The sequence below is a fragment of the Pecten maximus genome, chromosome 5, assembly GCF_902652985.1.
Source record: "Pecten maximus chromosome 5, xPecMax1.1, whole genome shotgun sequence".
Lineage (NCBI taxonomy): Eukaryota > Metazoa > Mollusca > Bivalvia > Pectinida > Pectinidae > Pecten > Pecten maximus.
In genome coordinates this window covers 20540322-20553205 of record NC_047019.1, presented here as the reverse complement: position 1 = coordinate 20553205, position 12884 = coordinate 20540322, and the positions used below count along the sequence as shown (strand labels likewise).

Genomic DNA, 12884 nt, shown 5'->3' with positions numbered 1-12884 from the left:
GCCTCTGAAATGTGACACACTGATGGAATGACCACATGGAAATGACAGCAGTTATATATTAGGACACTTAATTGATATCACCAAGAAAGAGGTACATATTCATAACAAGTTTTGATGAAATTGTCCCATAAATTAGGATGGCAGTAAAATTTGCAACATTTTAATTGTGTGCTAGCTAACAATGGATTTGGTAACTGTTACATACATTATCATTGTTCTGAATTATTTGAAGTTGCAACATTGCCAACGGAAACCAATACGTACAGAATGAAATTGAAGCATTTGACCCCTATCACAATACTGGGCCTCTTGGTTATTGAGAACAACAGGTGATTAGAATAGTCATTTGTGACCTAAAAACAGAAGCTCAAAATTTTGAAGGTACGTGGCATCTTTGTTCCAAAAGAGAAAGTCTCATGGGTTTTTCAACTTCATCTATCAGATATCTTACTTATTGGTTCATCTACTTAGTATGTAGTGAAAGATCTGCATCACATGGCTTACAAAAATAACCAAAAGACGATGTACAGTAATTATGGTATTTATTGGAAATAAAACTTCCTAAGAAGACAAAATTAAATTATAATCACGTTTCGTCTTTAAATAAAACGATATTATACATAATAAACATGTACATTTAAAACTATTTTCCCCTCCTTTGTTTCGTCTTTGAAAAATGTTAATGAAAAAAACAGATAATTTGAACTTCAATGTAAACCTGCCAATAACTGGAATGTGCGTTGTGGTCTTCTGCGAGATCAGAAACTGCCAAGCTGACAGGGAGATAACTCTCTTTTTCTGAACAGTACAACATAACACAGTGTATTTCTCTTAAAGCTGGTAGGTTACTATTTTATACTGGAAACTTAAGTATTTGTGACCAAAAATACAAATTATACCTGTGAACTGTTGTAAAATAACCTTACATTGATCAGTAGTTCCAATGTAAAGTATTTTTCCTTTGAATGCTGACAGGCAGGAAATTTGATTCAAGAAACTCCAGTAGTACCATCACATGTCAATAATATTAAGTAGTATAATTCAAAAATGAAAATAACTTTCAAAGAACTGTCATGTAGTATTTTTATCCTTTATATATGTGTGTTTTGCAAGGTATATTTTCAAAGCAACAGTGAGAAGAATCATGTTTTGTGTCTGAAGTAAAACTTAGGTATTTCACAAAAAATGCTGGTTGATGCAAATTAAATTTACACTGACCAGGGAAAGACATCTTTTGTATCATTATATTAGACAATTGACAAAGCCTTGAGCAGACCAAACATCATCCTTGATAAAGCAAATACATATTTTCTACTGTTCTTTTCTGACTCTTCATTGTAAAACAGGACTCCTGTCAAACTATTTTCTTGTCAGTTGATCTGACTAAACACCTTGCTATATGTTCTGTAACTGGATGCCGTCACCAGACACACGTGAATGATTCCTATCCTACTCAGCGAGGCGTGACATCCTACACAGCACTTGTCCTAATGTACAATGTAGTGAAGACATGACAGTAGATGGATGGGCAGCATGGAGGGGGAGTATTTAACTATCTGGGGCTTGTTCATCTGTCGGAGGTTCATACTGTTGTAACTGTAAACAAACAAAAATTAATTAATTTTGACTAACATCAATATAAAATATATAAATAACACAATATGTATCAATTATATTTTCCACAAAACAACTATACATCTCAATGAACTCAAAATGTTCATCTTGCAAAAACTACCAACTCAAAAAGTTTGTAATAAAAAGATCTTCTGGTCTTATTGTATAAGTGTATTTATCCACACAGAACCCCTCCCAGCACGTTAGTACTGAACACTTAATTACACTAGCGGAGGGGGGTTTAGAGGATATAAATATGGTATAAAAAATTAAACAAAAACCTTAATTTGATAGAAATTCTCAAAATATTATTACCTTAGATTGTTCTAATATAAGGTTCTAATATTGTTATAAATTGATATTGAAAGACAAAATATATATTTCATAATAATAACAAGAGCTGTTGTAGAACAACATAGCTAATCTCGCAAATGTTTGTCAATAATAATCAAAATACATGTATATAAATTGGTATCGTTTTGCATATTGTATATAAATAAGATTTATAATGTGTACTTGACCAAATTAATATGTGTTGCTCAACCTTATTGACATCATAAATTCATAAATAGCTGAAAAATCGCTGATATCTACCAAAATGCAAAACGTGTCATCAAGCAGGGTTGTTTTTCAAACATCCCTTTGTTTGAATTTGGGAATGAATATATATATATTAGTCTAACCCCACAGGGACCCTATAATGTCAAATATCAGTACATAAATACAATCATAAAGTGATGTGTTAATGCCTTTTAACACTTGCACCAAAATCTAAGTCCAAAATTTGTCTAAAAGCAGGATTTCCCCCCCAAAATATTAATACAAATGTACTAGAAAACCAACGCCGATGCAGTGTCACAACACTAGCTCTCCCTCTTCTATGAAAAGGCCAGCTGAAAATAATCTTAATTCTGATCTAAGATAACGATTCTTTAGTGTGTAATACTAAACAACTTTCAGTTTTCAAATAACTTATTTATTTTTAAGAGCGTCATTACTTGACTTGAACAGTGACCAAGTTTTGACCCTTTTGGGGTTATCTATATATACAGTAATATCAGCAGCATATATAGAACAGGCCAGGATTTATAATCCATATTCATATCTCTTAAAACAATAACTGTCCAATTCAACCATCAACAAGGAACAAAAGGTACCTTTTTATCGTTAATGTCACAAATATACACTCACTTTTGCCACGTTTATGGTGATATTGTCATTCACTCATATTAATTACTAAATTTTGTAATAATGTTACAGAAAATGACAGCTAGCAGTTTTTCATAAAGTGTCCGTCACTAACTCAGAATTTGAAGATCATGTATAAAACCTTGCCCAATCATGACTTTACTGTATATATATAACATTAAATTTACACTGTTACAAATTTGATACCAAAAGAAATAATTAGATACACTCAAATGAAGATATGAAATGAAAATAGTAAAAGGTTAATAAAATTTTCTGGTTAGATATTTCAACTTTGTCTGAAAATAGGTGAGTAACTGATAAAACCATTTGGATGTTAGAGCAAAGAATAAAAGAATGAAAAATAAACAACAAGGATTGAAAAGATCGATACTTCAGAGAAGTCTGATTTGATAATTACTGACATGTATCTAACTTTACTCTCGGACACAAAATGAAATACTGGCCAGTATATCTTTTCAGAAATTCGATTTTGTAGTTCTATCCCAAACAAAAATTACAGTTTTCTGCTGTAATTGTGATCTACTGAAGCAATTCTCTGTACAAATTTAGAACCTCTCAGAACAACAACAAGTGCAATCAATGATTGCGAAAGCTCACCGGTGGCAGCAATCACACTATGCTTTCACTTTTTATGTATGTATATAAGCATGTCATTATGAAATTGTACGTCACATAATATCGCTCCTAGACCTCTAATGGATGTATAAATCAAATAAGAAGGGTGTGGACTTTAAAGCGGATTTTGGTGCCAAAAAAATTAAGTCCACAAATGGTGAAATGAGAAAAAAATCACGAATTTGTTCTGCATGATTTTGCCATAACATCACTCCTGGACCTCTAATGAATGTATAAACCAATTTAAAAAGAGGGTGAGGTGTACGCTTTTGGACTAACAAGCTTTCCAAAAACTTGCCCCAAAAACGTTGGGGGTACAGCATTAGCTCACGGTTACTCGTAACTGTAGAGCTAACAAAAACAACAACACAACAAATGAAAACAACAACTAATCACAGAACTACAGAAAACAATAACTAATCACCACACCTCATTAGGACAACAGTTAGTAGTGTTAGTAAAAGGTTACAGTACGTTGCCAACCTTGGCCTTCAGGTCTGTGTTTTCCTCCGACAACTGTTCCACTTTTTGTCGTAACTCTGTCACTTCCTGCTTCAGGGCCTCCACATCAGCTGTCTCTGGTCCTGAGGCACCGAGGTGCTGTTTTAGGAAGCTGGTAGTCAGTTAAGGATAATGTAATATCTGTGCTAATCGACATATTATACAAGCATGTACGTGCGACATACTACCATCATACATACATTTACATTGTACTTGAACTCATTGGTATCAAATTCCATGTTCTTAACTTTCTAGTAGTAGTAACAGCAAAAAATGCACATTTTAAATAAACATTTCAAAAAACATTATTTTGACAATTATTATTATTGGCCTCCTAAACTTAAGCTCAATTCCTGATGACAGCCACATATATACATGTACAATGTACCAGTAATCATTAGTCACACTCGGACATTCAGATGACATTCTGACCCTATATTGGTTATACATGTATATCAATTTAACTACATAGTATATTAAACAATAGTAAATTGTCTTTATATGACCCTGGTTGTAGAGGGATGTCAAATAACCATCACAAAAATAAATAAATGTTGACATGAAAAAACAGATATCACAACACTCAGCACCATTTTAGAAATCACTTGCTTTATATAAATTTGTCCAAAAATCATTTCTGCAGCAATGGTTGATATAATCTACAATTTCATAAATCAATATACATCGTAGAAAAAAGTATCCAGTATGACATGGACACTGACATGTTTAGGACACCTAGATGACTGATGACCTCCACCTGTTCTTGACAGCTGTACTCATGACAGGTCCTGGGGACACAGGTCAGGTGATGGGGTGATTGTAACCATGGGAACACAGGTCAGGGGATGGGGTGATTGTAACCATGGGAACAGGTCAGTGGACGGGGTGATTGTTACCGTGGGAACACAGGTCAGGGGATGGGGTGATTGTTACCGTGGGAACACAGGTCAGGGGATGGGGTGATTGTTACCGTGGGAACACAGGTCAGTGGACGGGGTGATTGTTACCGTGGGAACACAGGTCAGGGGATGGGGTGATTGTAACCATGGGAACAGGTCAGTGGACGGGGTGATTGTTACCATGGGAACACAGGTCAGGGGATGGGGTGATTGTTACCATGGGAACACAGGTCAGGGGATGGGGTGATTGTTACCATGGGAACAGGTCAGTGGACGGGGTGATTGTAACCATGGGAACACAGGTCAGGGGATGGGGTGATTGTTACCATGGGAACACAGGTCAGGGGATGGGGTGATTGTTACCATGGGAACACAGGTCAGGGGATGGGGTGATTGTTACCGTGGGAACACAGGTCAAGGGATCAGGGTGATTGTTACTGTGGGAACACAGGTCAGGGGATGGGTTGATTGTAACCATGAGAACTAAGGTCAAGGGACAAGGTGAAAGTTACCTTGGGAACTCAGGACAAGGGAAGGGCAATGAGTGTTTGTTTATTTTATTGTTACCAAGAACACATGTCAGAAGATGGGGTAAATGTAACCATGGGAAAATAGGGGATTGGACGGATGTTACTACTGTCAAGTGTTGGGGGAAAGATACCATGGTAACTCATGTCAGAGTGTGTTGATACCAACCAGCGGCTTATTTTTTACTATTTTCCTATCACAAGTGGAAAGGAATCAATTTCTCACTTATGGACATTGATATCATACATCTTATTGTACGAGTGTACAGTTTCGTCAATTTCAAAGGATACTCTAATGCATTGTTTGGCTTCTCTGGTTCTTCATACAGGCCTACTAATACTGAAATGAAGACAGGGAAATATTATTAACACAGCAAAGGTGTAATGTCACAGAACATTTACAGACTTATAACTTAACTGGCCCTAGAGAATAATGTTGCTGTACACAAATCTGTTAAATATTCAGCAGGTTTTTTTTATAATCTTACCAGTTTTCATGCAAATATGTCATTTTAATTGATGAACACTCAACATTACCACTGTATATATCTACCATGTTATATTGCCAAATGTAAGATACAGTATAAGATATGAATGACTACAATACCATTAAACAAGAGGCCCAAAGGGCCTTAACGGTCACCTGAGATTTGAAATATTTCGGCCAACTAAATTGACCCTTTTTGGCCCCACCCATCAGTCCTAATGGGGTCAGTCTATGCAGAGTATTTGATTCTAACTTATAGTAGATAAGAAGATTTTTAAAATTTCAGTCAATTTGACCCTTTTTGGCCCCGCCCACCAGCCCCTGGGGGTCAACCAGGGCCAACATGTACATACCATCAAACTGTCATCCCATGCTGATAATTTGAACCAAGTTAGAATGAATTCCAATAGAAATCCAACAAATAATAGTCAAAAATGTGATTTCCCTATATAAACTATAGTAAAGGTTACCCCCTCCCCAGGGTCAAACGTGAGACCCCAGGGTCATGCAATTCACAATTTTGGTAAAGCACCTTAAGACCCTTTCATCTATAAAAAGTGTTTGACTCCACCATATCTGAGAGTAAAGAAGAAGATTTTTGAAGTTTTAGTCAATTTGACCCTTTTTGGCCCCACCCCTCAGGCCCCTGGGGGGTGGGGACCATATAATTCACAATTTTGGTTGACCTTCAGCCATAGAAACTTTCTGCCAAATTTCATTGAATTTTGTTAAGTGGTTCTGGAGAAGAAGTCGAAAATGTAAAAAGTTTACGGACGCACGACGGACGACGACGGACAAAAGGCGATTAGAATAGGTCACTTGAGACTTCGTCTCAGGTGACCTAAAAAACACATGTACATCCAAAACTTTCCTTAATAAAAAATTATACGAGGCCATAATAATATATTTTTGTTTCATGTAAGTCCTACTTATAATAAGCAACCTAAATCTATTGTGCACACTAGTACTAGGTAACAGTCTAATATCTAAACTAACTGATCAACTAGTACTACTGTTACTTGAATGTATATAACAACAAGAAATTTTAAAACTTTCCAGCATTTGTCTGTTATTATTGTAACCAGAGTATATAAAACACTTCACTCTCCATGACAACGTGAACATGACATGACAACTGGACATTAAAACAAATAACTCGGGAATAATATAAGCAACTGATGAATATTAAAGAAATACCATAAAAAAACAATTAGCTAAAATGTATCTTCTGAAATTATAATTCTTACAGACAGTTTTACAAAATTTATCTTACAAAAACAAAATATTAATTATTGAATAGATATTGATGACCCATGTCAAAGATGAGTGCCCATTGTCTACCAGAAACTTTTTATGGTGTTTTCAAAGACAGTGTTGTAAAAGTCATATTCATCCTCCAATGTAACCAATGGAAGTTTTATTAGATTACCCACTAACCTACCTACCTATCATTTCACACCTGTAACAGGAAACTTATTACATTTTTGCCTTGGCCTTACATTAGATAGACGTGGTAAATGGTATATAAGGTTAAAAAAAATTACAATCAGTCTGAATAATATGGCAATAAAATGTCAAGGTTGTTTAAAGCAATATATATCATCCTGAAACAGGTTGTTGAAACAGTGACTCAAACCACAATGTTGAATTAAAATATGAAATACTTCCTTTTAAACCTTACAAATCACAAACTTCCTGTGTTTAAAGAATGTGCAGGTGGTATATGAGAAATACAAATTTTAAATCAGTCATGATTTACAGCTGAAAAATCAAAAGGTCTAAAAACATCGCCCTCGTAGCTCAGGTTCCCCGGCTATCAATCAGCTAATCATTTCAGAACATACAGTCACCTTTTATGTATTTATTCTGCATACTATCTATTTGATCAATGTTGTTTTCTTTTTTTTAATTCCAGAAGCATGATTAACAAAGCTAGAGGCTATAAGTTGTAAACTAGGAATTTAAACAGGTCACTGATATTCAAATCAAAAGTATTTTTTTTCCATTTTTCCTTATTACATCTTTACTCAAATTACGATTTAAAAAATGTTTAAAGCTTTAAATATTTCAATATTTCTACAAGTACATTGACTTATTTTATGAAAAGAATTGTCCCGTAACAGTTTGTTTAATATTACCTATAAAAGTTGTATGTGGTGCAGACATAATAAAGCAGTCAGTGCAGATTTTTTTACTTAAGTGAAAAATGTATTGTTTGTTGTCATGCTTACAAATCTATTGTCTCTATAGATACATATTCACTATCATCTCAGCCAATCACAGGAATACATGCTATGTGTAATCCATCAATCTTACCTTTTGTTAAAGCATCTAAAACACCTGCTTTTTCTAGATATTTTCTGAACTCCTCTCGCTTGGAATCAGCTGCCTGGAAAACAAATAATACAAAAGCTATAAAGGAGAGATATCACTGGTATATATATAAATATGCCTGGTATTGTCATATAAATCTATGTAACCACAACACATTTCATATTCTGTTGAAGAACTTTAAATTCAAGTACTTTATCATTTGCTGTTTATACATGTACCCGGTACATGCCCATGATATAGATGCACAGCATTATGTATCGTTCAAAAACCATATAATCAATTCTGTAGCAAATTTTCAATTTCTAGAGATTTTTGTTTTGGTGAATGAATTGGAAGAAATACAAATGATTTCAATTAAATGAACATTGTTATCCACCTTACCTCAGATGGCATTTTTGATTTCACTGTATTTAATTAAAATCCCAACACAAGTACAGAAGCCTTAGAAGTCTATACAAACATTTCCTGTGCTCAGTGTCTTACTGATACACACACCTAGCTGTATTTAATGTGCAACTATTCTTATATAATCAATGCTTCATACAGCTAATTGACTGATTCCCTGCATACACCACATGTCAGGTCCTACCCTCCGGCTACACCACTACAGTGGAGATGTCGTGTTCCATTAACATCAACGTACAGGCTAGTAGTGTCGTCAACCAAAGCTGATTACATTAAGAAATTAGAACTGCCTTATAAGGTGCCATTTTCAAGCTCATTTAATCTCATTTCTGACAAAATAGTAAGTCTAGCTGCAGGTTATATATATATTTTTTAAATTGTTTTGATATCTTATGGAAGTTCTTTTTTTTTCTCTGCACCAAGATTCTCAGTTCATGGTGCTTGGGGCCATACATTTATGTAAAGATGACTGTGTACCACATGATGTACCAGTACTTATTGAGGCAAATAGACATACTTTCAGTTGATACAATGGATGAGTTTAAAAAAATATCTTTACCAACAAATCTTTCATTTGTTATGTCAACTTTATTACCATACCATGCTGTGTACACATCGTAAGTTCAACTTAGTAGTCCCAATATACATCATGATGATAAAAACACATTCAGTGATTAATGATGCAGACCAAGTGGTAATATATCAAAACATATAGCTAGTCACACAAATGAAGAAAATTTTATGACTTGTACATATCATGATCCACTGGTCCTCAAACTTATGATCCACAGCACCTAATAATTATAATCGCCTAGCCAGAAATACCAGCAGTTTAATATGACTACTGCACTAGCTATAGTCATACACATTATTTCTATTTATTTTTCTAGAAATACTAAATGATAACACAAAAATGCATCTTTTAATACAATGCAGTGTATTGACTCCCATTTGTTAACACGTGTATTTGAAGAAAAAAATCTACACATGAATGGTTCTGCTACAAAAAACATTACTTGTACTTTGTATATTGTAAATGGCCATATTGATTTCTATTTTTTTAATTCAATTTATTTGCCACTAAACTTTTAACAGCACAATATTACCAAAGGCGTAAGAACTGATTGTGAGCTATAATACTTCAGTGAGGGACTGATATATTGAATAATTGGTTAAGTTTATTGTAATGCAAGTTTGAGAAAATGAGCTATTTCCAAATCATACTTTTAAATTACATACAAGACTCTCCTTATTAAAAAAAAAAGATATTCCCAAACTGCCTATTTTCTTCCTCTTCAGCACACCATACACTTTAAAAATCAATACCAGGGTAGTTAAGACTTAGCCTACGTCACTGTAGGCTGGAAACAGACAACTACAGGCTGGAAACAGACAACTACCTAAATCCCCAGACTCCCTTGTCAGCAACATCCAACATTGAACGACTCTATATATATAATATAAAGTCTGTAAGGAAAATGGTTGTAAAGAACATAGCTTTCAATTGATACCTAACTTTTAGATTCCTAACTTTTAGCAAGGTAAAGTACAATTTTCCTTAAATCTGTATAAGCTAAAAGTAAACATGTCAAATCTTTCGCTTATTTTTAAGGAGTCAAAAACATAATTATTTTCATGCAGGGTTTAAAAACTCATAAAGAATTTCAAATAAGCCCCATCTGAAAAAAATTGTTATGGAATATCTAAAGACTAAAGTGAAGAAATGTTGATGTTTTGATCTCTTGCCTATATAATTGCCATTCAATTAATTACAATTTTTTAAGAAAAATACTGCAGGTAACACCTATTTGATTAAATCAAATCATTCTGTCAATTTTGATACTTTATACCTTATATATATATGTATATGATATGAAAAAGAGCAAATCACAAGAATTGTATGAAGATAATAAAAGTTAAGTGTCTATTTTCCTAAGACAGCAGTCCATCCTAAAATAAGGCCTTCTAATTCCTTATCTGGTCTTTTGCCATTGAGGATCCAATACATCCTATTGATTATGTGTCAGTCCCATTGGACAAATAAATTGCTAATTCTATTAACTGCTCAGGTGACATTTACAGCTGTAACGCTCTGCAAATTCTAAAAGATCCACAGCATGTACATGTACCCACTACTACAGTTAGCAGATCTAGACTGGATGTAAAATCATCATTAACACAAACTATCAAATGTAAAATTGGACATTATGTCATTATGTTATCAGTCAGATTGTTCATTTTGAAGCCTTATTATTATTATTTTTTCTTTTTACTTTTTTTTTTCTGAAAAACAAACCAGAATATTTTTATCATTTCACTATACTCACAGCTCTGGATGTTTAATACAAACCGAGATATAATGGACATGGATACATATTTGTTCACATACAGAATGTTAAACCCAGACCCGTAATATAATTCAAATGCAATCCATAAATGGATGTTGTGCTAAATACATTCTGTTGGACTTTCGTGTTATGAATTTCACAACATTGGGGTTCAGTTACTTTCAAAGTGATTATGAGCTGCTAGGTAGTAACCAGGCCTATTTCATTACTTATGATCAATATTACACAAACTTGATGTGTTGGCTGTACACAAAATTTTAGAGTTAACTGAAGCCATGTCTTCTCAGATCACTGTCAACAGTGTTCGAAAGTAAAGGTGGTCCGACGGCCCGAGGCTATAGAAAACCTGGCTCTATGTAAAATTTCTAAGTGTTGACCCGATTGGCTATAAAAAGGTTTTAGTCCTGACATACATTTCAATTTATGTAAACAACATTCCTATATTTTCTGACAAACGATGAAATCGGAGTTTACAATCAAGGTGTTTTTACTGAGAATATTGCGTTATTGGCTTCAAACATTTGAGTGAGTATGAACTTGATGATGCAAGCTTTTGCATGATGCAGTTATGCTACTTTAAACAATATGTGTGTACAAAATGGGTCTATGGAAAAATGACTTGGGCTATGGGATTTCAATTTTCTGTAGACCAATTGTCTAAGGAATTTTCATATATACTTTCAAACACTGTGTCAATCAAGACAACTTTGTAATTATGATGAATTTATTGCATCGAATCACAAGTTATTTCCTGCCAGATCAAATCAACCCAAATTTTGTATACCAGTTATATGTATATACTATGCAACAAGTTTCGGGCAAACAGAAACACAATCTACTTCAGACTTTTTTAGCAACTACAAAGCAATGGTTTTTAAGCAAAATTAAAAAAGTTTGCATACACTTTTGATAAAAAACGTATATCAAACATATATTGATAGTTTAGGCATATAACTAAGAAAAACTAATTGGATTCCACAAAACACCCCGTTATAATTTGATTATATTGGGTGAAAAAATACAATTTACAATATTTTAGCATTGCAACTTTATATATATAGTGATATAAAGTAAAAATATATGAAAGAAAAATATCAATTTGGACAAATTTATGATTGGTGCTTCAAAATAATGCATACAATTCTATCATGTACCGATTGAACTCACTTCGGCGGCTGATAAATTACAAAGTTTCAATGGTATTTTAGATATGATGGTCAGCTGCTAAACTACAGTAACAATTGGACTAAGGTACAGTTCAGTGCAATATACTAACAGAGTAATGTAGACATACATCTTCAATGTGCCATACCATGAGGCACGAGTCTCAACAGAAACAATATCGTATCCCAGGTATTATGAGATATATATCTGACATTGCTTTTTCTCAAGGTAAACATTAAACATATCATCCAACACATTCAACAATATATAAAAACAATGTTACAAATAAGCAGTAAATAAATGACACGTATATGACATGGTCATCAAATTGAAAAGTCTTGAGCGCGCACATGCATGCACAAACATTTCACAGCGCCACATTCCGACACATTTGTACTCACTGGCAACTCAATTCATAACTACAAGTTGGGTATAAGAATATGCCTCAGGAAAATACGCTACAACCAGAAAGAAAAAGTGGTTCTTACCCTGTAATTAGTCATTTTTACCGACAAATTTGTTATTTTCTGACAGACACGATCCAAACAACACACAGCACTAGGTTGCTAAAGAGATTGACGACTGCGCAGAATACGTTTCCGGTTAAAACAATCCAGAATAGTCGATAAAAATAATGTTACATTATCTTCGATAATGATATGTCTGGTTGATATAAGATCATAGTTTCATTACTTGAAAGTAAATTACATATAATACTCCTCTTTTTGATGAGTATAACTGAACTGAAATAAAACAAATTACACAAATACTACTATCA

General features: G+C 33.8%; 1 protein-coding gene across 3 annotated transcripts; it reads right to left on the bottom strand.

Moving 5' to 3' along the window:
• Positions 1–525: 525 nt before the first annotated feature.
• LOC117327469 (c-Myc-binding protein-like) lies at positions 526–12701 on the bottom strand. Of its 3 annotated transcripts, none has more exons than XM_033884472.1 (5): positions 12595–12701; positions 8172–8244; positions 5660–5708; positions 3916–4054; positions 526–1596 (listed from the first exon to the last, which is right to left on the bottom strand). In XM_033884472.1, exons 1-5 carry the CDS (start codon positions 12607–12609, stop codon positions 1549–1551), a joined length of 324 nt encoding a protein of 107 aa, XP_033740363.1. In that variant the 5' UTR covers positions 12610–12701; the 3' UTR covers positions 526–1548. The 3 variants fall into 3 exon arrangements, with proteins under 3 accessions (XP_033740363.1, XP_033740365.1, XP_033740364.1); XM_033884474.1 differs by having other exon boundaries at positions 3925–4054; XM_033884473.1 differs by lacking the exon at positions 12595–12701 and adding an exon at positions 8571–8698.
• Between the last annotated feature and the right edge of the window lie 183 nt (positions 12702–12884).

Bases quoted from the DNA above. Each gene is read 5' to 3' on its own strand.
- LOC117327469 (XM_033884472.1), bottom strand. The intron at 5,709-8,171 runs GTAAGATTGATG...TCTTCATTTCAG, and splicing joins TTTAGATGCTTTAACAAAAG to TATTAGTAGGCCTGTATGAA. The intron at 1,597-3,915 runs GTACTGTAACCT...GTTTGTTTACAG, and splicing joins TGAAGGCCAAGGTTGGCAAC to TTACAACAGTATGAACCTCC.